General features: G+C 27.3%; 2 protein-coding genes across 2 annotated transcripts; one reads left to right on the top strand and one right to left on the bottom strand.

The window, feature by feature from the left end:
- The first annotated feature begins 2,680 nt into the window (after positions 1-2,680).
- LOC107924906 (probable NAD(P)H dehydrogenase (quinone) FQR1-like 1) lies at positions 2,681-6,342 on the top strand. The gene is made up of 4 exons (XM_016855482.2): positions 2,681-2,856; positions 4,199-4,292; positions 4,784-5,046; positions 5,880-6,342. The coding sequence occupies exons 1-4, from the start codon at positions 2,834-2,836 to the stop codon at positions 6,112-6,114; spliced, it is 615 nt and encodes a 204-aa protein (XP_016710971.1). The 5' UTR covers positions 2,681-2,833; the 3' UTR covers positions 6,115-6,342.
- Positions 6,343-12,071: 5,729 nt separating this feature from the next.
- On the bottom strand, positions 12,072-14,524 carry LOC107924946 (transcription factor bHLH112). Its single transcript, XM_016855523.2, has 7 exons — positions 14,072-14,524; positions 13,665-13,986; positions 13,458-13,565; positions 13,283-13,348; positions 13,106-13,171; positions 12,674-12,721; positions 12,072-12,564 (listed from the first exon to the last, which is right to left on the bottom strand). The coding sequence occupies exons 1-7, from the start codon at positions 14,362-14,364 to the stop codon at positions 12,412-12,414; spliced, it is 1,056 nt and encodes a 351-aa protein (XP_016711012.2). The 5' UTR covers positions 14,365-14,524; the 3' UTR covers positions 12,072-12,411.
- Positions 14,525-26,535: the final 12,011 nt, after the last annotated feature.

Genomic DNA, 26,535 nt, shown 5'->3' with positions numbered 1-26,535 from the left:
AAAAAAAAAAGAAGAAGAAGAAGAAAGAAAGATCAAAGAGTGCATGCAAAGAAGAGCAATGTAGAAGATGAAAAAGTATCAAATAACAACACCAATAATGATTATAATACTTGTAATTATGGGATGTATTGTAATAATGGTGGTATTAGGTGTATACAAACTATATATGCGTAAATAGGATGAAAATTGAAGACAATGGTCATTGATGCCAATTGTAGATCCCTCTAGATTGTAGACAAATAGACAAATATAAAAAAATTTTAAACTAAAACACACCATACCAAGTGATAACCTATTATTAACAAATTTATCTTCTCTTTATTTAATTCAACCATCCTTACTCTTATATATATATATTAGGTAAAAGTATAATAGAAGTTCTGTATTAGAAGTTAAATTATATTTTATTCTATTTATTTAAAATATGGATAAATTAGTTACTATATATTAGATCAAAGAGTAAATTGATTATTCTATTAAAAATTTTAGCCATTTTTATTGTTAAAAATTGATCCTTGTACATTATAATGAGGTACATGTGGCATACCACGTAAAATTGTTTGGTTATACTGATAGTTATGTTTGTTTTTAGTAGTAGAAATGGATGAATTTTTTAACAAAAAGAGGCCAGTTTACTCTTTAACCTAATATACAGGGACTAATTTGCCCATTTTTGAAGTAAAGGAACAAAATGCAATTTGACTCTTAATATAGGGGCCTCCATGATGCTTTTACCACATATTTTTATTAGGTACAATGTTAGTGGGAAAAAAATTTACAAGCACAGTTAAGATGATGTCGATGTATAATCAAAATACTTTTTTATGTTTATTTTATGGTTCATATAAAATAATTTTTTTGAAATTCTATGCTTGTCTTTCTTAACAATATTATTTTTAATATTTGAAGTGTGCCATAATTATATATATAAATAAACTTAATATTAGCCGCCAACCATCATGACACCACCACCCACAAACTGGGGCAGAGAATACGATCTTAATATTATCTTTGTAAAGTTATGAACTTTAATTTTCTTTGTTAATGGAGTTATTAAAATGACATAAAATATTTATATATAAAAATTGTACATTATTCTGTCATATTGATAGATAGTTTTGACTTTAGAAATTTTAAATGGGAAAACAAGAAAGTTATTGGCACAAAAATGGCTATGACTTGCTAACATCTCCCCATTCTACACTGCATAGATTTCATGGAAATTACAGTACAAGTGTTGAATTTGATGAGCTAAATCATCTTTGTTTATGGGATTAAAAGTCAAGATTAGAAATTATATCAATGTTACTATTTTTTATTTTGATAATAATTTGATTAATTTGAATTTGTTCAATTTAAATTTTATTGATTCAAATTTAAATTAACTCAAATTTAAAATGAATCCAACAAATATTTTAAACTTGAATGATTCGAATTAGTTACTTGAATTCAAAATGAGTGAAATTGATAATGATTAAATTAAAAAATATAAGGTTCAAACTTCAACTAATTGATCCCAAAATTGATGCAACTTAAAATATCCAAAATTTTATACTTCGAATTCATCTAATTAAAACTAACCCGACCCAAAACTCACATCCATCCACCTAAGTCACAGTTGTAATCTAATCTAATTTCATTCATGTTAAGATCACAAAGTCAACATTGAAAGCAAATGGCTGTAATTTCTAGCACCAAATAATCCATCCATTTCTCTCCACAAATCTGAATCTGTAATATATATATATATATATATATAGACTTAATGATCCTGACCTTGTAACTAATAGATTCAGATCAGACTCTAATGCATAAACAATGCATAAATTTAAGGAGCTCCATGCTTTCTGTCCATAATCAATGGATCTTTACTGTAAATAAAAATAAAAATTGGCATCTTGTTCTTAAAATAATATAATTTAGCAGTCATTGACAATATAATATTTATTATGTCTAAACCTAACTATTTATTTACAATATTTTTTTTAACAATTTCATTATAAGTTTTAATTATATTTGTTCCTTTTGACACAATGTCTAAAACTACTGATAGCTCATCCTTAACTTATAAATAAGAGAATAATGCGCTTCAACATACTTAAACTCATATGCTCCTGCATCGACAACAATACCAATACAAATCGACTATGATTTATAATATCTTGTAATTTCTAATCCTTTGAAAAATAGGGATTAGTCTATTTATGTTTACTTTTATTTATCTGATTAAACATGGAAATGTATATTTTTATTTAATAAAACACATTATGTGTTATATCTGATTAAATATAGGAAACATATAAAAAAATTAATGTGGGAATAAGTCATCCTCATACGTTACTGATTTTTAATTAATATACTAATTGGATGATTCCATGCGGCTGCGTAAGCTATAGGACAAAATTACATAAAATAATTTGTATTAATAAATAAAATTTTATTCTAATATGAAAAACTTATTTAAATACAAATTAAAGTAATAAATAATGAATAATTGTTTGATATATGAGTGGTAGTTTAGTAAAGTTTTTATATTTAATTTGATATTAAAAAAATAAAAATTAAATAAATGAGACACATTATAATTTAAACTAATACAAGCCATAAAATTCAATATATATATATTATGTTAACCTATTTCCTCTAATTTTTTGGCTTAAATAAATGCAACTATAAAAAAGAAAATACCAAAATATCAGACTTAAAACGTCACTATAAATAAAGGGTCCTTCCCTCTGTTCTCTCCTCCCTCGCTGCTTAAAAAACAGGGCATTTCCATTAAACCAACAACAACAACAAAAAACCAAACACCCAGAGTTAACCAAAAGAGAAAATGGTCACCAAAGTCTACATTGTGTAAGAATTCTAATCTTGTTTCTTTGTTTTTGCTCTTCTTTGTAACCAAACTGGAATCTCTTGTTACAGTTCTGGTCTTGCTCTGTTTTTCTTTTCTTGCAGTTTTTTTCTCTTCTTCATCTACCCATTATATTATAAAATTTCCTTCATTTTCTAAAAACTTTTCCTTAATGAAATCATCTAATTTGGATCCTGGGTTTTTTTTTTAGTGATTAAATCATTTAAAATCATTTACATATTCTCTGTTAAAAAGAGTTTAAGCTATGTACAATATTCCTCTGTTCTTTTCTTACAAATATTTCCAAAAAGTCTCCTTTTAATTGAAGAAAAAAAGATTAATTTGTATGTTAATAATAGGATTCTGGTTAAATTATTTACACGTAAGAAAAAAGGCCTCTTTTGTTCATTTTTTGGTGTACTTGTGTAAATGCGTGTAATACATAATTTTACTTAATATGAACAACTCTGTTTAATCATCCAAGTGAAAAAAAAAAACAACAAAAAAAATTGCTATTATTTAGCAAGAAACCAAAATAATTTGATTGTGAAACATGACCTACCATTGAAATCATAATTAGGAGAAAATAAATAAATTTGCTGGCTTTTTTTTAAGGTGGTCCCAACATCCATTATTATTATGAGTTTATTGTGGGTATATAATTTACAAAGTGGATTTCATTTTCATGGCTTTAAAATGCTTACAGATAAGCTTATATAATAGTTCTTCAATATCACCTTTTATTTTCCTTCTAGAAAGGATATATATATGTGTGTGTGTGTGTGTGTAGATGATATGGATAATGGATGTAGGAGAACTGTTTTCATGCGTGCCAACATAGAAAACAAAACAACCACCATTTGTCTTTCCTTGTTTGACAGACATGAGTGTCCCCATCAACCACTTTCTTTTGATGCATTTTGGGCTGTCATAGTTTTATTTTGGGTTAATATATTCCTTGGTGCTTAAGCTTGGTTTAAATGTTCAGTTTAGTATGTCAGTCTTTTTTTTATCTAAATTTGATGTTGGAATTTGGCTTCAATGTTAACTTTGATATATACATTTTTTTCAATTTGATAGTTCAATATTTGATTTGACATCAATGTTCAATTTGACTAGAACATGCATGTTAAACATTCATTAGGTCACTATATAGTTTAGTCTAAGTATTAAATTGAATATTAAAATTAAATTCAGGTACTAAGTGATATATTAATCAGTTTTTTTATTATAATAGGGTTTTTCTTATTGATGATTTTTCCTTGTTATGGTATTGGAAAATTGTTGCATTGTCAACCAAAAATGTTTTTTTTTTTAGAAATTAAATGGCTATTGGTGATGCAGATACTATTCCATGTACGGACATGTTGAGAAACTGGCCCAAGAGATGAAGAAAGGAGCTGAATCTGTTGAGGGAGTAGAAGTCAAACTTTGGCAGGTTTGATTATCCTCTCAATGTTATCTTACTAATACGTGGTGTTATTGGATTGGATAGGTTTAGATTGTTAATTTTTGTAATTGATTTAGTTTTATATTTATCTGGATTGGAGACCCTATACTAGAAATTAGATTGTATTTTATGTTTTTTACTCAATAAATAGATAAATTAGTCTCTATATGTTAAATTTAAAAGTAAACTAATCTTTTTTGTTAAACATTTTATTCATTTCTAATATTAAAAATTGGTATAGTTGACGGACACGTGGTGTACCACGTGTCCCTCATCTTGATGTATAGGGACCAAATTTTAATAATAAAAATAGACTAAATTTTCTGATAATAAGATCATTTACTCTTTAATTTAACATAAAATTTACTAATTTAAATTTTTTTAACTGGAGAAAATGTAATGACAGGTAATTTTACCACTTGGACTATATTTTATATTTGCTTAACCAATATTGGCAAATTGGGACCTTAATTTGACAGGTAGCAGAAACACTACCAGAAGAAGTTCTTGGGAAAATGGGAGCACCACCAAAGACAGATGCCCCTATCATAACACCAGATGAGCTGACGGAGGCAGATGGTGTGCTATTTGGGTTTCCAACTAGATTTGGGATGATGGCTGCACAGTTTAAAGCATTCATGGATGCAACTGGTGGTCTATGGAGAACACAAGCCCTTGCTGGTAAACCTGCTGGCATTTTCTACAGCACTGGCTCCCAAGGTGGTGGACAAGAAACTACTCCGTGAGTATTTTGCACCTTAGACTATTACAAAAATATCAAACTGAACGGATTAATTGCACCAAACCTCTCTAAACTATCGTTTAAAGTTTAAATTGGTTTCCAAACTCTAAAATGTGTAGCGAACATGAATTTAGGCCCAACGTGGAGAATATTTGAAGCAATATTCCTTTTTTGGCGTAATGATAAATTTAGCATCTGATATTTATTTATTTTTGTCACTTTGGTCCTAATTATTATTTCTGAATAATCACTTTGTCCCTTAACCTTCAAATTTTAGTCAAATTGTTAGATGAAAAAGTTGACTAGATGATTAAGGTTTTAATGGCATTGGCATAATAATTTGCATAGCAGTTCACATGTACTTCATAAAAATAAAAATAAAACCTAAATTGATCAACAAATTTTATAAATTCTAAAATCTCTAAAAAAAATTATTCATGTTAGTAATGAAGTACATGTATATTGTTATACAGGTTGTCGTGTTAATACCGTTAAATTTTTAACAATTCAATAAGCTTTTATATAATAAAAAAAATAAATTGACTAAATTTTGAAAAATAGGGCTAAAGTGACAAAATGGGTAAAAATTAAGGGCTAAATTTATTATATATATTCAAGCTATCCATGTATTAGATACACACCTGTTTACAACAAGTCGGCATTTATGATACTAAGATAAAAAGTTCAATTATAACGTTTTGAAACTTAAGACCAATTATAACGTTTTGAAACTTAAGACTGATTTAGAATTCAAGGTGTAGCTAGAGGACGTATGGTGAAATTAACCCAAATAGAACTTTCAAACCATTTCTAATTTGAAAACCCTTTTGCAGCTTAACTGCAATCACTCAACTGGTTCACCATGGAATGCTATTTGTGCCCATCGGGTACACCTTTGGTGCTGGTATGTTTGAGATGGAGAAAGTGAAAGGTGGAAGCCCTTATGGTGCTGGAACATTTGCTGGGGACGGTTCAAGACAGCCATCTGAGCTAGAGTTAGGGCAAGCTTTCCACCAAGGCAAGTATTTTGCTGGCATTGCAAAGAAGCTCAAGGGAACAACAGCTTGAGAGATTTGGCTTATCTAATTACTACATATATATCTATATCTATATTCAGCTTTATAAACATGTGTTTGTTTTTCATGCCTTTTCATTTTTACTTTGTTCAAGATCTTGCTCTTTCTCTCTCCATAGAATAATATTTGTATGCTTTGATTGGGATTGTATTTGTTGTCACAAAACTTACATTGTTTTTCTTCCAAGTCTAAATCAAATGGATTTGATATCTCGATTAAACTATATGTAAAAGTACCAATTCCGTAATATAAGATAGTTTTGGTAACTTTTTACGTGAATTTTATTGTTTTTATTATCAATGTAGTTATACAAAAATTTTAACTCAATTCAATTCAATTTCATCATTAAAAAAAATTAACAATCATATTTTGTTCAGATCTCAAGTTTAAGTAATCTGAAATAGTCTAAATTTATAATGACCTTATTTACAAAATCTAAATTTAAAATTTAAATTTAAATTCAAAATTTATCCAAATTAAAATATTCGAAAATGTAGCACTAAATTAATCTGATCTAAAGCTAACCAAGCCAGTCCTATTAACGGGATAATGGTATATATAATTTTGGTTAGTATTTGAGATTTCTAGCTGATTAGATTGCATACTTTGTCCAAAGCTTCTGGGTAATGAGATAAAATGGTGGACTGGATTTTCTAATTGGCTGGTCTACCGTATGTTTAGATTTAGGCCTAAAAATATTATAATCCAGAAAAATCAAAGTTCATAAGAATTAGATTTGTTTGTGATAAATTTTAAAATTATACACGAATTTTGATTTAATATGTAATTATATATATTTTTTAATTTAGTGTAATTATACACGTGAAATCAGGGGCGAAGCTAGAACAATTTTTTAGGAGGGCAGAATGAAATTTTAATTTTTTATAGATTATATCTTTATAATTTTTAAAGGATTAAATTGAATTTTTATAATTTTAGGGGGTCAAAGTGCAATTTTACTTTTACTAATCTAAAATTTTAAAAAAATTAAAGGCCTAAATAACAATTTTTCATTTTAGGGGGGTCGGGGCCTTGCCAACCCCCTAGATTCGCCTCTGCGTGAAACTCTAATTTTGGTTCAAATATATGCTTGAAACTTTAATTTTAATTTAATCATACACATTTAAAAAAATAAATACATCAATTTATTTTTATATTGAATGAATATAATTATTTATGTTTGCAATATATAAACATAAAATGATGTTATATCAATAATTGTGTTAATAATTTACAAGAATTTGATCAAATGAAAATTCCATGTATATAATTGCACAAAATCAAATCAAAGTTCATGTATACAATTACATATTGAACTATAGTTCATGTATAGTTTTGAGATTTATCTCGATTTGTTATAAATATTTCTTTGATAAAAAGAAAGTTAAAGATGTTTTTTACCATTAAATTTGGCAAGTTGATTTAGGTATCTGTATTTTTTTTATTCATTTTGTCATTTAAACTTAACAACTAATTCTATTTTGATTTTTGGACTTGGATTCTGTTAATATTTGGCAACGTTATCAATTTTTTTACAATTTTCAAGTTTTAGAGACTAAAATAGATTTAATTGTCAAATTCATATACCAAAATAGAAAAATAACCTTAAAATAATGAAACACGAAAAAAAACATATGCCAACATTTTTATTTATAGTGTTAGAAATTTTGATAAATGTTAAAAATTTTAATAGATCTATTTTTTTTAGTGAATTATAAAAGGAGGATAAAACCTTAATAGTAACTCGACTAATATAATTCGAACCTAAATCATACTTAGGAGGATCATCCCAGCACAGAATTCAGTAAATCTAATTTTTTTGTGAGCGTACGGTAGAGGTATCTAATTTACATTTGTTTCATGTATCCAATGTTTTTTTTTTGGCAAGAAATTGTAGAAAAACGATGATGACAGATTATGTTAGGTAGAAGATCATGCTAATACATTGAGATAATATATTTAGAGAATTCAACCAAGGAATCTTTTCTCACATATATATTATATTAAATATAATGTATGAACACAGAATTTAATGATCTTGACTACTTTTTATGATAGATTGAATCAAACTTTCATTATTGATATATTTGAATATAAACAATGCCATTTGTGGTCGAAAATATTCTTGAACAAAACAACTCCATTTCCGAGAGGTCAAAGAGCCTGGCTGACAAAACAAGAGATGAAAGAAGTTGGGCGACAACGCCTTTTTTTTCCATCAATTCAACACTTAAAAAATTGGTTAAAATATTTGGGAAGTCCCTATATAATAAGGATTGAATCAAATTTGAAGAATATATAATAATGGTGTAGCCATACTTCCTTAGAAGGCTATTATTAGCCATATATGGTTTGATTCGTAAATGGTGAACAAGATTCTATTCCAAGGATCGAAAAGAAATGACCCTTTTCCAATCTAAAAAGGGGAGGGCCGAGGGGGGGAACTTATAGCAGAAGACAGCAATTAATTAATTAATTGTTCAAAGAATGATATATAGATCATCATAAACTGATAAGACATACACTTTATTGATTTCAACAAAAATGCTTGGATGCTTTCCCCTTTAATCTTTATGTTGCTGTCTTTGTATTTCAAGGAACCTTATAGGAAAAATATAATAAATGTATATTTATTTATTTATATAGATAATGATTAGACTTGTTTGGGTGTATCAAATTAGTTTTAGGTACTTGACATGAATCATGTTTTAAGTTTTTGTTGTTTTATTTTGATTTGTGATTTAAATTTTTTGAGCTAAATCATTTCTAAGTGTTAATTTAATTTGAGTTAGATAAATTCGAATGGTTTATTTTTTTATGTTTAATTCAAAATTTAATCATATTTGAATTAATATTTATCAAATAGAATTTTTTACTGTAAATAAAAATTAATACAATAAAGGTTCTTTGAAACTATTATTATAATAGACGTCGATAATAATAATAGAATGATCGCAAAATAAGAAGGAAAAAAATAACAACACACAGATTTTACGTGGAAACCCTTTCGGAAAAAAAAACGTGTAGAGGAGAAGGAATTTACTAATGTTGAAAAATGAATGATACAAGAGGAGTTTCAACTACATCTATTTAAAGGTTGAAAAATTTTATTCTAATTAATGTTAAATAGAAGAAGTGTAGTTCTATATAGATTCTACTTGTGCGGCATGGTCTCGGCCCTCGGTCTTTCGCCCTAACAGATCCCCTTATTTTGCCACTATATTTTATTTTTTAACAAGTGATGAGATTCGGGTCACACAACTCTAACAACTACAACAGAACATGAATTGCTAATTTTATTGATCCTTTTGGAGTTTGTAATATTGATTTAACATAGAGTTTTAGAGATCATAAAAATTGTATATTTAAAATTAATTATTAGTTAATTTATTTAGGAATTTTCCCTCCTATAATTACCAAAAACAATGAATTGGTCTAATACTAATAAGATGCTTCAAATTAGGGACATATATAATCAATACCCATCAAACAAATCAATTCAAAAGTCACTAAAAAGTAAAATAGAAAAGAAAGCATGTGTAAAGACAATGTAGCAATCAAGAATATAAGAATTGAAAGTAGTTTATTTTAAAGAGAGAAAAAATTCATGATTAGCCCCTTGTCACGGGGGATTCTTCAATATTAAGCTTCCTTGGGGTAGTTGATAAATTAAGACCTTTAATAGGTTCTCAATGATTTTTTTTTCTCTTTGACATTACTTAATAAACTTGAATTGTATCTTGCGGTTAGATTTAGGAAATGGTTGAAAGCATCCATTTGAGGAAATAATGACTTTAAATGGCATATTAATGGATTCTCTTTGTCATCTGTCACGTGAAACAAATTAGATTATTGTTTTTTTAATATTATCTTCTCAAATATTCAATATAGTATATATTTGACAATAAAATAGTTTAAAAAGAAAAGCATGAAAAAATATTTGGTTTAATAATTTTAAGTGTTTAACTTTGTTATTAAAAAGTGTAGAAAAATGTTGAAAATGTAGACTTTTAGACATCACTAAACATGGCTTGAAAAAGTAAATAAAAAATTAGTTAATATTATAATAAATTAAGCATAAATTTCAAATAAATTGTTTTTAAAATTGATTTGAATATATAAACAACATTTTAGATACTAAAATCGCATATTTCTACATTTTCGCCAGAGTTTGATTCTTGTATTTTACGAAAATTGAAAGTTAAATAACATTATTAAATTTTATTGTTAAATCATAGGCCTGAAAAATAAACAATTCAATAATTTAGTAAAAACTAAAAATCCAATAATATTTATGCAATAAATTAATTCGCAAGAATCAACAGATCAAATTTTCAGTTTTTATACAGTATGTTTTTATAAATTTAATAAATTAAAATAGAAAGAATAAAAAATTAGATTAAACGATTTATATTTCATCATTTTACTTGAGATTAAGAAGATTTTGTTAATTATTTATTAAGGGACAAAGAATTCATATTGATTTAAATATTAAAGGAAAATGAATCTTTGAAAGTTGTCAAATTATTGCCTTAAAAAGAGTATATGTACTTACTATCGCCCTATGCTTTCTTCTATATTCAGGTATGATAAAAATTTCAAACTTTAGACGCGATAGAGTATATAATAATTAAAAATACATAATTATGTGTTAAACAACTTTTAGCATCCATTAAACTAAACACAAATTTAATTTAATTATTTCGTATAAATCATTTTTAACAGATAACACTTAACACGTTTCTAATTTGAATCCTAACATTTATAATAAGATAATAAAATTTTAAAGGCACAAACTAGTCATGTGCATATGCAAAGTTAGAAGTGATTATAGTCTTCGTATTTACTCAAACTTGATATGACTTAAAATATGAGTCTCAAATTTTATCCAAGTCAACTTATATTTTTAAATGCCTAATAAGATTTCATTTTAAATTGTTGATATTTTTAATTTTTTTTAAAAAAATTCCTGTTTAATTTTTATTAATTTTTATATATAATATAAATTACATAATATAGAAAACAAAAATCACATAATAAACTTGAAAATGGATTAGTTATGCTCAAGCTTTCAATATTAATATATGAGGCTAGCCCATATCTTAAACATACTTAAAGTTTTTTGCCCAAACAATTTTTCAGACCTACTAATAACATCATGATAGTAGAAGATCAAATTATATCAATTTAAAATAAGTTACTTAAATTTCTAATTTCAATATAATAGGAGGACTAAAATCATAATTTAAACTTCTTTTTTCTTGGTTTTCCCGTATATTTCTTTCAATAAACCTAAAAGCAGAGCAGTGGGCCGCTCTCTGACTTCCCACTGCTTCATTCCAAAAATATTATATAAAGACAAAAACAAAAAACAGAAAAAAAAAACACTAAATTACTAGTAAATTTATGTTTTAGTTACTTAATTGTAAAATGTTATAAAACAATTATTGAATTATTTGAAAGTTTTCATTTAACTCATTAGATTGTTAAAACCGCTATTGTATGGCCTCATCTGTTTACATTGCCTATACCAATCGAAAGTTCTCCTTTCGATTTTGTTTTACAATTTAGTATTTTTTATGAAACAACTTTAAACGTCACGAATCTGTGAACTAAAATTCAAGCAACTTTTTTCTCTATTCTCCGGTACTAATTTTCAAATCGACTTAGATCTAAAGTATGTTCTTTTACTTATTGATAGGTATTTATCTACTGTATTGATCATCAAATCATAACTTGAAACTCATTAACTAGACCTTTTCGTTACAAAAAAAAAGTCTAATGACTTAAATAAAAACTTTTTAATATTTTAATAACTATTTTTTTAATTTTTAAAATTTGAATGATCAAAACATAATATTACTAATAATTTAATAGCGCACTTTAAAACAAAAATACCACAATCAACTGAGCTACCCCCACTCAAAGAAAGAAAATTCAAATACAAGAAAAACAACAATAATAATCTTAGCTATTGTTTGATGATGATGATATACATGTAGTCAACAGGAACAAAAAGAGTCTCTTTAACCCCCATTTCTGCTAACTTCAGCTAAATTCATATTGATTTTTCCGCTGAATTTAGCACTTGTTCCTATTGCTAATCCCACTTCCAAAACTATAATTAACAAGTCAAACTTGGATTATTGAAATTTAAATAATAATAAAAAAACCTATCGTTATCATCTTTTTTTTTTTTAAATTAATCCTTCAAAGGAATGGGGTTCCTAATCATCTGCTAGCCCTACATTATATCATTCCTTGCTGTCTTTTTTCTTTGTTGTTAAATCTACCTGAAAGTTCCACCAAACGTTGGCGTCCAAAAATCAGCTGGTGTTTCATTGGCAACTGGGAATGTGCTGGAAACAGGCACTAAACATAGCCCACGACTTCTTAGGTCTTGTTTTGGACCTTCTAGGTGATCTTTCAACTTATCAGTACTCTGCAAAGTGGTTCGAATAAGACAATTATTTTCATTATTAATTGTAATAGTAATAATTGGCTGTTATTACTTATTAGCAGCCTTAGAAAATCTTGGTTTTTTTAATTACCTGTTGTATGGAAGCTGCTGCTTGTTTCATGTATGGAGTACTTAAAACCTGAAATCACGTAAAAAAGCAATAAACATTATTTTCTTTTTCAGTACAAATTTGAGAATTCTCCAGAGAATATGCTTGCCTTTATCCAATAATATTAAACAATATATAGGTAAAAGTATCAGGAAGCCCTTATACTAAGAGTTGGATGCATTTTGCTGTATCTGTTAAAAAATTAAGTAAATTAGTTCTTGTACATTAAATTAAAGAGTAAACTGATCCTTTATATTAAAGATTTCGTCCATTTCTACTGCATACAAAGACAAATTTATTCTTTTTTTAGTAAAAGAAGCAAAATGTAATCTTATGCCTATTACAGAAGCTTCACATTACTTTTACCACAATATATATATGGAGGGTTACTTTTATGTAGAATGAGGAACATACATTGACTTGATCATGGAGGAACTTGATGTATTCAATGGCTTCATGTAGAACTGATGCAGTATCAGTCTGAAAAAAAAGGGTTAAATACAAATTAACCCGAAGTTATATATATAAAAGTAAAGCTTGATATATATCCTTTTAAGTAACACATCGAGTTCGAATATAGTAAAAATTTACCTTTCCAAAAGGTGAAACCAATTGCTGGAGGGCAGTGATTCGGTCCCCTAGCTTTTCCTTTCGAACCTGATAAAAAAAAAGGACTGTAAATTATCACTTTACTTGGAAGAAAAGTAAATAAAGAAAAAAATTGGTGAAATTCATATGGCCTCAATGTTGCTTTTACAGTCCATACCTTAAAAGTTGGTAATGGAGATGGGGTTTCAAGTCTTGGCCTCTTGAGTGGAGTTTCATTACTTGCTTTCTTCGAATTCGAATTTTTCCGAACTTCTTCGATATTAGTCTATGAAAACAAAAACCAATTGCAAAAAACAAAAAATCAGAAGTGTATATATTTATATTTTTTATCATGACCAAATCTCAAACTTCGTTAATTATTTACCTTAGTAGTCAAGGTGGGACAATTAGGTTTCTCTTCATACAACGAAGGTAATATGTTTCCAGTTGCAGATGTGTTCCAAAAGGATGTATTGTTGGAGAATTGTAAGGTACCAGTACCTACAGGTGGTTGTTGCTGCTGTTTTGTCGTCAATGGTGGAGCTAGTTTTGGCCAAGAAGGTGATGATGATAAAGAAGAACAAGACATATAGTTAATTGACTGATTGTTGTTAAAAACGGATTGTTGTTGTGGGTCAGTATCGAATAACAGTGTTGATGGGCATTCATATGTTGAATCCATTGGAAACTCTTGATTATTAATCCGGCTGTAAACAAGGAGATTATAAAAAATAAAAATAAAAGCAAACAAAAAAAAAGGGTCTTTAAATGATTCTTGTTTTTTTTACTTACAGCAAGGATTGGTTCCAATTATCCGATGATGAAAGACCAAAACCCAAAGTGGAATCGATCAAAATACTGCTGTTGTTGTTGGTACCACTATTGTCTGAATTGTAACAAGACCTTGGCTTGATGATGATATCATCGGTGGCTACCATATCATTACCCCACCCGAAGCTACCCATATCAGCAATTGTCGTCGAATACAACGGAGAATTACAGCCTGAAAACATGGTTTTCGTCGGAATATTCCACCATGTTCCTCCTCCTCCTCCACAAATAGCTGCTTGAAATTCTTCTGCCATGGTTCAATTTAGTCCTTTTTTTTCCCTTGAGAGTTGAACGTTTGTGTGTATGTATATATATAGAATGGAATTTATATAGGTGTGGTGGAGATGTGCGATTTATATATATATTGGTTTGAAGAGGAGTAGGGGTTAGTGTAATGGAGATTATACCAAAAGTTGGTTGACATTTCAAGGGATGATTGGACAAATAAAGAGAGAATTTTGAATCTAATTCTTTCAATTATTATTAATTATAAAAATGTTAGAAGGAAATTTTAACTTTCTTCCCTATTTGTACTTATTCATTAAAATACACTTCTTTTTAATATTTATATTTTTCAATAACATGTTGATTAAAGTGGAGGTTTTAGATTTTGAAATTCTTAAAGAACTAAGAACGAAGTTGTAGATCAGTTAACCAAGTATTTTGCTACAAAATTCATAGAATTACATTTATTTGCATAATCACCTCATTCAATATGAGGTTTCATGTTGACCGATAATAATGTATTAATTTGATTCTTATTTTTTATGTAAATATATATATATCAAATTCTATCTTTAAATTAAGATTTTAACCCATATTGTGACTATTTTTGTAAAAAAAAAATTTGTGGGTATATGATGATTGATGAAGATAAAGGTGATCTGACGGCCACGGTAGTGTTGTTTTTGTCTCAAAAATAATCGGACGGTTGATATTTGGTTGAATACACATATTAGTGAATAATAATAGTGGATAAATAATAATAAAAGAAGCTTTTTGATAAACCTGAAATTTATGGACCATATTATATTTTTGTTGAGGAAGCTAAAGGGCGTGGTGGTGAGTGGACCTAAGCCTCATAGAATTGAAAAAGAAAATATGTAATTAAAAAATTGTAATATTATATAATTTTTTTTTCGAAACTATATAAATTTAATTTGGTTCGTTGATTTTATACTTTATTATTTAAAAATAAAAAATTAAAATTCGAGAATGGGAAATATTATTGTTTTATGAAAGCGACAAAACGAAAGACGCAAAAATGGAATAGGTGAACAAAGGCGGATTACCAAACCAAATTGTAATATATTAATTACAAGTCAACGCCTTAAAAGTCAATAATTTTTTCTTCTTTTGAGTAAACCGAAACGACTACATTAGTAAAATGACTACCAAAAACGAAACGACTACATTAGTAAAATGACTACCAAAAAATTAAAAAGAAATAAAAAATATTGTCAACAAATGAGTCCGAAACCAAACAACAAACATTAATGAAATCAATGGTTATAGAAAAAATTACATATCTCTTCAATTGGGTTTTAGTTCAATTAGCATGGATAGTGTTGTCAATACAGGAGGATGTAGATTCGAGTGTGTTAAAGCGCATTATCCTCTTATTTATGGGTTAGGAGGGCTTATGGGTAGTTCTAAATATTGTGTAAAAAAATAATCAGAACCTATAATAAAATTATTAAAAAAAAAAACTACCCATCCCTTCTCATTTTGACTAGATAATCCAACATTAGTTTAACGTTAAAAGAATTTTGTCTGTGTTTAAATATTCAACTCGTTTCTACTCACCTAATATTCCTATTGAAGATGGGAGATATTAGGATAAAAACAAAAACAAAAAGGTACTTGCAAGCATATTGACCATGAACTTATTAATTTTAATTTTTTGATTATGACAAAGTTAATTAGACCCTAAAAAAATCGAAGAAAATAGTTGACTTTTAAAGAATTAAATTATGTCTGATCCATGAAACGTAATTAATCCAAAACTAAAAAAATGCAAGGAAAGAGACCTTTATTTTTTTCCATATTTGATTTAATTTTGAAGTTTCAACCCCTTCTAATTTGCTTGACTTTGATACTTCATCAAGTCATAATTTGTGACTCAATCTTTCAACTAATGATTTTGGTCAATTCTGATACACGTGAGATTATGTAAATATATATATACATCCACTATAAGAGTAGAGAAATAAAAATGATATAAAAATATTTAAATAATAATTATTGATAAAGTAATTAAAAACTTAAATTACTTTTTAAACCTCATTAATAAATTACATTTTTGTCTTATAAATTTGGGTATACTAAATTAATTTTGACACACTCAAATATTTATAAGCTAAATGATATTTGATCTTTTTTATTTAAATTTATTTTAGTTTTAACTTAAATTTGAGCTAATATTAGATAATTAACTAAGACAAATTCAATATTATAGATTAATAGCATAAAATGAAAGAAATACTAATATGGAATGCGGCCTAATATTGACTTATATTATGATCCAATGTTACATATTACTTGTTAATTTTAGATAGTCAAAACAAAAAAAATAATCCAATCAAGCCATCGGCTTAATATAAATTTCATCATCAAATATATTATATGGACTGCGGCCTAATATTGACTTATAATTGAGTATAACTCCATTTTTAATTTTTGGCAAGTCAAAGGGTTACTAAAAATTAAGCCAATCAAGACATTATGGGAGGCTAAAATCGGATCAGTCTCGTATGATAATTAGCTTTAATCCACTATACTATATACTATATTCTATGTTCTACAATATTTTATTTATCATGTAAATGTTAAAAGCACAACCAATGGATTAATGTGTCTTGAAATTAAGTAAAAGGGGCGTCAATTCTAAATCTAAGTTTGATTTAACCACATATTTTATCCCCTTTTATTTGATTCTAATTAAATAAATTTTTATTAAATGACTTTCCGGTAAAATATTATCATCAAATTCATACATACATATCCTGCTCAATGAACGATTATTGGTCTCTCTATCCATTTGGCACGTGAATAATAAGCTACGTGGACTAAGAGATACGGAGGAATTGACATACGTCCATCCTTCACATCCTCGTACATGTGCAAATTGTTTTTCATGACTCAACTTTTAGAGTTTCACGAACAGATACCTGATTACAAATATATAGATATTGTCTTTTTACATTAAAATCCCTTACAAGCAACTTTCAACACAATCATTATATGGACTACCACCAGCCTCCAATCCTTATCACCGTATCAATAAATAAGATTAAGTTTTAAAAATTTTACGATTCTAGATTAAAATATTATCATATATAAGTTTTTAATCTACGGATACACTCATAAATTATAATAAATTATTCTAATCATAATGTATAAATTGAAATTGTAATTCAAATGGGAATGAGAATTGTAATTAAAATGTTGAGAGAGAAAAGAAAGAGTAATTTAAAAAAATATTAAAAGTAAAATCCTAACAGTAACACGATTAATATAATTCAAACTCAAATTATACCTAAAATAATGAATACATTAATTATCAGGCTAACACGAGTTCTTCCATCAATTAACTTAAGTCTATTTTTTGTTATATGCTTAGCCTTCACATTAAAGAAAACATTAAAACAGGATTAAAATGACTAAAAAGACAAAAGAGAATATGACATCATGCTTATATAAGAGAAAATGAGGAAAGACAGGAGCAGAATAAAAAATAAAAAAACAAAAACAAAAAGAAAAGAGTCAACGTAGGACCCACGCGGCACGAGCGCGTGCGAGGAGACAGGTGGGACCCGTGTTTGGCGCGTACCTGAGTCAAAGTACAAAGCTGACAGGTTGTTACGGCCAATATCTTTGCCCCCCTTCTTCAAATTTAAGCCCTAAATGTCTTTGTCCTTCGTTTCATTCCTCCATTTTTCAGTTTCTTTAATGGACTCAATTTTTTATATTTGATTTTATAATGTTATTTGGATATGGAAAATGATAATATCATTAATTCAATTTTTTTAATGATTGAGCATAATTCACTAAATTTTCATATTTTTATTTTAATTATGTTCGAGTCTCATTTTATATAAATCAAATTTATTTATTATCTACATTTATTTAGTTTAGTTTTAGATATTGTTAATTTATTTTGCTTTTGTAATGTTTGATTTTGATTTTAACGTAATACACGTATTAAAACGTTATTAATTCTCTGAATCACCTCCTTTGGTAAACTTTTAGTTTCCTTGTTATTGTATGTATTTATATATTATTGATGTAAACTAGAGGTGTGCATGGGCCGGGCCGGGTTTGGGTCGGGCCCATAAAAAATTTAGGCCCATTTTCAAGGCCCGGCCCAAAATATGGGCCGGGAATTTTGTCCAAGCCCGACCCGGGAAAAAATTGATAGGCCCGAGCCTGGCCCGGTTATATTTTTTTCTTTTTTTATAAAATAAAAAACTTTAAAAAATAAAAATTCAAATACATTTAAAACATAAAAACAAATATTAAAACAAATAAAAAACAAGATAAACAATTTTTAAAATAATACATAAATTAAAAATATAATAAAAAATAGTTATATTAAAATTGAAACAAATTAGAACTAAAATAATAACTAAATTAATAACAAAACAAAAAATTTACAATATCAAAATAATATTAAAAACGACAACATATAACATAATAAATAGCTGTAAAAGAACAATAAAACACGACAAAAAATAGCAGCAAAATAGCACCCAAACAACACTAAAATAGCACCCAACCCAAACTGCAGCAAAACAGCAGTGAGCTAGGGACTTGCTTAGAAATGGGAATAAAGGGAGGAAGGAAGCAGCAGGAGGAACTAAACGAAAATGAAAAAAAAAGAGAGAAAAGTTACTTAAACTTAAAAATAAAAAAGGGAAAAAATATAATATTAAAATCGGACCGGGCCGGGCCAGGCTCGGGCCAAAAAATTCTTACTCGAGGCAAAAACGGGCCTCATTTTTTGTCCAAGCCCATTTTTCGAGCCTATATTTTTATCCAAACCCTCTCATTTTTCGGACGGGCCTTCGGGCCGAGCCGGGCCTCCGGCCCATACACACCTCTAATGTAAACCATTCTATGCTTATTGAATTCACCTTTTAAGAGTCTGAAATTGATTGAATCAAAACCAATGAAGAACATTAATGGAGCTACCATTTTCAATACATATATTGGTAATCATTTAATTATTAGTATTTTTTGTCATTTAATTATAAAAAATTACAAATTGATCATCTAATTATTCAATTTTTTTCCTTTTTGACCACCATCATTTAATGGCTAATAGAAAGATAACATGACAACTTTTATAATTGTCATAATAACAACTTTAATCTTCAACATTCATAAACTATGTCAAGTTAGTCTTATTTTCGTGTAAAAAAACAGGATAAGATTAGGTAATTGTAAACATTGAGGGTTAAATTTTTTAAAGATAAGACTAAATTGACACAATATGTAAACATTGTGGCTAAATTCACTATCATGCCAGTTAGTTGTTTAACGTCTGGTGACAAAAAAAATCTCGAATAATTAGGAGATTATTTTGTAACTTTTTATAGTTAAGTAATTTAAAAAGAAACTTACTGATAGTCAAGTGACTGCTAGTAAATTTACCCAAAATCAAATCGCCTTCCAAATCTATAGCCATATGTGGCAAAGACACAGCATGCAGGTCACTTTCCATTCGATACAAAATGGGATACCATATAGTAGCTGTTTATACCCATCAATCCCTTGGATTTATCTCACTTGTCTTCTTCTCCTTGTGGGAATATTCTCTCTAGTTCTCACAAAGTGACCCGACCCATTTGCCCATAAGGGACCCTATTGCTCTTGTCGTGTTTTATGACTTCCTCTTACCAGTTAACCATATTCAAAACGTACCGATTGAGTTGTTGCAGCGTATTTGCCATTATAATTATTAGTTGACTTAATATATATACACAGAAAATTATATGTAATCTTGGATGATAATAGTTCATAAATGGTCGACTTATTTCCCTTTTAAGACCATTAATTATATTTACAAATTGAATTAGTTTAATAATAAGAAAAACTCAATAACGTTGAGATTATAAATTCAAGTTTCGTAATGAAGAGATTTGATATACCTATTTTGATTTGTTAGTTTGATAGTTTAATTAGTAATTCGATAGTATCAATATAAAAATAAATTATGTTGATAACTTTTAATTAAAAATAGGTTAAAATATCTCATCAAACTCTTTACTTTTTTTCAACTTTAGAATTCAGTCTATATATATTTTCAAGAAATTGGTCTCTCCACTTTTTCAGATTTTAAAATTTAAGTTTAACTGTTAACATCATTTTTCGTTAAATTTGTTGGTATGACATTTTGAAAAAAAAAAACTCAATTGATAGCCATGCAACTATAAAAATAATATTATAATAAACCAGAATTTAACAAAAGAATTTAAATAGTGTTAATAGTTGAACTTAAATTCTGAAATTTGAAAAGTAGAGAGATTGAATTCCTAAGAAGGGACTAAATTCTAAATTTATGAAAAATAAAATAACTGATAACATATTTTTAACTTTAAAAATATATATTAATCAATAAGGTGCATATATTCATGGAGGCTCTATCTCTATTCTTAAAATGAACAACATAATGTATTTAATCGAGTTTAAATTCATGTTTTTAAAATTGATACGATAACAATGATTTGTTTATGTATTGATGCATGATATTTATTAATTGAATACATGTATGTATACGCAGAAATATACTATATAGTGACATAATAATGAGAGAATCATGAGATGTAAAAGATGACAAGGAAACAGGACGAATCAATACCTAGAGACACATATATTCGAGAAAGAATTGTGGCCTTGGTAAAGTAACCCTAAGGGATGATCACGTTGGGCAACCATAAGAGGGCACAAAACACGTGCCAAAGAGCCCACAAATAAAAGCAATTAAAAGGAGAGGTAAAGGCAAAAACACTATATATAAACAAAATGTGAACAACAACAACAAATAATAGAGAGATGAGGCCATGGGGTTGACCAACAAAACTTATAAAAAGGGTCCATATGTTTTTAGATTTCAACGTGTGGCGGTGTCGTTTTTAGGGTGTTTGGTCTAACCCCGAAGTCGGTGAAACAAGCACCATAGCAACAATGGCCACCCTTCGTTTCCTTATTGAACGATAATGCATTGTTAATGTCGATTAATCCTTGGGGTAATTTACAATAATATATAAAGATGATTGTGGGGTTAGTCACTTAACAAATTATTAAAAGCATGCCTGCTCGTGTTTTAACTAATAGTATTATAGTATTTAGTATATTTATGTAGTACATCTATATTGTGAATGAACAGATGGTGTAGCGATAAAATTCATTGTATATGCATTACAAATATGAAGGTTTTTATTTGTGAAAATGAGTTTCATGTTGAAACCAAATGTGATGTTAAAACAAAATGGGATTTTTAGGGAAATAAAATTGGTGGTGAAATCTTTTTTGGGTTAATTATATTTGACATCCTAAATTATGTATTAAATTTTAAATTGGTCCCAAAACTTTGAAACGTTCTAATTGAATTTTTAAACTAAAAAATCATTTTAATTACGTTCTTTTGTTAGTTTTGACATTAAATGTTAGTTTAGATATGGCATGATTTTGTTTTTAAACACGTATAAATTAATAAATATTTTACATATTAGATCCAAACAACCATTTAGCGCGAAAGCTCACAAATAGATTGACAAAATGACCTAATTGTAATAACAATTTAATTTAAAGATTAAACTAAGACATATAAAATTTTAGGGACCAATTTAAAGTTTTTAATGCAATTAACCCTTTTCTATTATTTTATGTAGTGGATGTTGCACTACTTGATTTTATTTTATTTTCTATTCAATTCCCATTCGGTGCAAATCAGCCCCAAGCTTCAGGAAACTCCCATGGAATAGATCATTGGTATAAGTTCACAAATACTTTAACCAAATGGTAAGATTAAATATTTAAATATATCAGGTGTGGCAATTGCATGTTCAATGAGAAAATTATTAAAAGATAAAAATAACGAAAGGTGTAAGCAATTTCCCAATTTTCTTTTCTTGCCGTCCTATCTCAAAACTCTATCATTTAGGGATCATTATTTAATGTCTAGGGTTCTTTGTTCAAATACTTGTGATTCACTAATTCTCACCTACTTCTCTCTCCATATTTTTCTTTTTTAGCTTTATGTAAGACTATATAATCCAATTAAATTCAACTTGTAATCCTTCTCTTTAAAATTAGGTGCATGTTCCTTCCATGGCCATCTCTGTCCACAATATTGACTTCCATATCATCTTTTATATATATATAGATACAAATCTTTAGATTAAATTTTGAGAGATGTATTTAAAATTTTTAAAAATTTAACTTTTAATATTTACATATTATATAATTTTTTTTACAGTTTTGTTTTTATTTGTAATATTAAGAGTTAATTTTAAAATAATGAAAAAAGATAAAAATTATTATCTTAGATTTTTGGGTGTTTACATTTTTTATATCGTTTCAATCAAATTTAGTTGATAAATTTGTTATTTTCTAGCTTTAGCTGAAAAGATCATAAAGAAAAGCAAATGCAAAAAAGACCAAATTACATAATGTATAAAAATTGAGGGTTAAATTTTTTTGTATCAAGAGCAAATTGACATAATGTATAAATGTTGAGGTTAAATTTGCTATTATGTCATTTTGTAAATGTTGCCGCCATTAGCGAACCGGTGACCAAAAAAAGGCAAAATTAAATAGTTGGATAATCATTTTGTAAATTTTTATAATTAAGTGACTAAAAAAATTATTAATAACTGAGTGACAATTAATGCAATTTATCCATTTTACTGAAAATGCATTTTGTACTAAAAGAAAAAAATCCTCCTAATTTCTAAAGCCACTTGAGTTTATTAATCATTGTTTTTGTACACTTGTTTGAATAATTTTAAAACCATTCTAATACTCATTTGGGGTCCCCAAATTATACCCCTCTTTGATCTTCTTTAAGATAGATTTTAAGGACATTAGGTGAAATAAAGGGTCATTTCTTGTCACCTTATATGCTCACACCATGTCCTTGATTATAGCCCTTGAGATTGTAAGTGATATTCATTAGATTTTTTTGCAAGCTGTGTGGATTAGTTCTTTTTTTTTTCCATTGATATTTTAAGTTTCTTTTCTCAATTTTGGTATAATTGGTTGAATTTAATTTGAAATAACATCTTTAAATTTACCAATTCTTTTGAAACAAAAGGCATTTTTCTCATATGAATAAACCATATATTTTCAGTTCTCCCATTATATCATAGACCCCACCATTTATATATATATATATATATATTTGGTTTAGACACCCTTTTCCTTTTGGGTGGGTTGGGGGGAAGGGCTTAAATTTTGACATTCTCTAAATTTATGAAACTTGGTATGATAAGTCCCCACAACTTGACATAATCATTACACTTTAGAGAAACAATTGGCAGGTGGGTCAATTTCAATCTAATTCATACAAGGACTTTCAAAAGCAATGGACTCTTATTGGAAATAATCCCTCTATATTTTAATTTTATATAATTTTTAATCTCTCGATTTTTATAATGTTATTAATAATTTCAAATTGATAGTATTATTAATAAGTGCAGTTAAAGTTATGAGCAAATTTTTTATTATTATTTGATTAAATAATTAGAATCATGTAAAAATTTATTCAATCATATTCAGATAAATTTACACGTTAATTATATATTTAAAATTATTTTATTTTAATTCACGTCATTGTTTTAAGAAAACAATTAATTATATTATCAATTTAGACGTAGCGAATACTTGTCTATTGATTTGTGGTTGTAAAATGGAGTAGGGGGATGGGTTGGACCTACTTTTTTTTTCTCATGCTTTTCTTCAATGATCATAATTATTGGTAGATAAAAGAATTGCATCTTTATTTTGTCTCATATGAATTAAGTTGTTCACATTTTGATTTTCTTACCCTACTAAACATCGTAGTTTGTATAGCTAGTCAAAATTCTACTCTAGTATTAATAGACGTTGCTCAATCTTTGATTATGTGACATTAGTGACAACTAAGAAACGGGAAACAAGATTAGACAGCAGTTTACTTTTAAGTTAACCAATACCTGACATAACTGCTTATCCTTTCATTGGTCAATATATAGCTTTCCTCCAAAAACAACATTCCAAAATGACCCACAAAGGAGAAGGTTAAACTGCTCCCTGTAAAATTTGGTATATCATATATTGGACTTTATTGCAAGATTACAAAAGATTAGAGACCCTGATGTTTCTTTGGATGTATCAGCAAAAAGTCAAATAATATTGTATTAAGTTCATAGATTAACAATAAAATAACTCACTTCGGTTAGCCTAAGCCAAATTTAAGATAAACAATGATTCTTTTTGGGTTAATTTCACTATATGTCTCCCAGTTATGCTCTGATTTTAAATTAGTCTAAGTGGATCCTCAAATTATCAATAATTTGATGTGGTGTATATTTAAAACGCGTTGATCAAATTTTAGACACGTCTATACTTACCTAATGGGTAACTTGGATATGATGTGTTAAAAGGAAAAGAAATAACTCTATTAAATTTTAACAATAGTATTTATGTTTTAAACGATTAGATACAAACTATCAATGCAGTAAGTATACAAATATTTGAAACTTGATTCACATGTATTAATTTTAAATATGTTCTAACCATTAACACCTAAAGTTGATATTAGACTTCTAAAAGGACTTGATTAATATATACAAATACTTTAAAATTTTAATTAAAATATTTAAAGTTTATAAACCAATTTAAAATTTAAACCATAATTTAAATAACTTTGGTGGAATTAATTTTTTTTTATGCATAGACAATCCTTGAGCATAAGTTTTTTTTTAACAAGAAGTTAGATGCTTAGAAACAAGAGTTGATTAACTGTTTCCCAAAGAAAGTAATTTTTTTTCCTTCCATTCTTTCGAAGCATAATCATAAATTCAACTTTTAATATTTACATTTTATTATTTATTAATTTAGTTCTTATTCTTTTTAACATTAAATTTAACCTAAATCTTTTAAAAGAGTAAATTTTGATGATTAATATTTAAAAAAGAGTTAGATTTTTTAATAAAAATATGGACTAAAATATTAACTTTTAAAAATAATAACCCACATGACAATTCACATGTATTGCATGTTAATTTTTTTAAAATTTTATAAACTTGTTTTTGAGTTTTTTTTATAATTTTTAAATTACTTGTCGATGTGCCATATAAGCCAAATAATGTCTTGTCAAATTGAAAGGTTAATGATTAAATTTAGCTAAAAAAGAATAAAGACCACATTGAAAAAAGATATAAACATTGAAGGCTAAATTTATTATTATGCTTTTAATACTTATCTTATATATTTTTGGCTTAATGAAAAATTTGGCCACTACTATTTGCATGTTTTGTCAAAATGGTTCTAATTGTCTTTTTGAGTCTTTTTTGGCCGTCAACCTTTGTATTTTTTTTTCAATCTGTTTTTTCTAATAGATTTAATGAAAGTACCGTTAAAAAAGTTAATGGGGATGATATGGAATTTCATGTGGAAGATAATAAAATAAATAAATAATACATTAAATTTTAAAAAAAACTCTTAATTTAAAGAAAATAAACGTAATTATCTAAAAAAAATTAACTCAATAGAAAACTTTTCAGTAAACAAAAGTATAAAAGATTGAAACCTTTTGAAAAAAAAGAAAAATTGAAACATTAAATTTATTCATTAAATCTATTAGAAAAAGCAGATTAAAAAAAAGAAAAAAAGTTAATGACCGGAAAAAGCTCAAAAATATAATTATGGCCATTTTGACAAAATATACAAACATTAGTGACCAAATTTATCATTAAGCCTATTTCTTTATAAAGTATCTAGAACTAACCATAATTCCTCCTAATAAGATTATCCCTCTAATTAAAATGAAATGCTAGTATAGTATAATGTATAAGATATGGTGAAATGATTATATACTCAAAATAATTAACATTGAAGACCGTATACATAGTTATCATTGACGTATCTAATTAGGCCTTTTCTTTGATTTGCTTCAACAGTGTATTTGTTATCATGTACATAAACCTAATCTTGTTAAAATAATACTACTACTATAATTTGTCAATGCAAATTGCAAATTTAATCCTCATTCTTTATATTAATTATATACATTGGGTTGCTCTCTCTTGGATGCGAAAACTTATTAGGCAGATGAATGAGAGACTGATTGACTCCAGTTGACTATTAAGTAGCAGCAAAGTGCTACTAATTGATATGCTCGACTTAAAGAAAGTCAATTTCATTAATGAACAAAAAAA

Source organism: Gossypium hirsutum, chromosome A10 (genome assembly GCF_007990345.1).
Source record: "Gossypium hirsutum isolate 1008001.06 chromosome A10, Gossypium_hirsutum_v2.1, whole genome shotgun sequence".
Lineage (NCBI taxonomy): Eukaryota > Viridiplantae > Streptophyta > Magnoliopsida > Malvales > Malvaceae > Gossypium > Gossypium hirsutum.
Note: the sequence above shows the minus strand (reverse complement) of the source record. Positions and strands in the feature narration are given on the sequence as shown.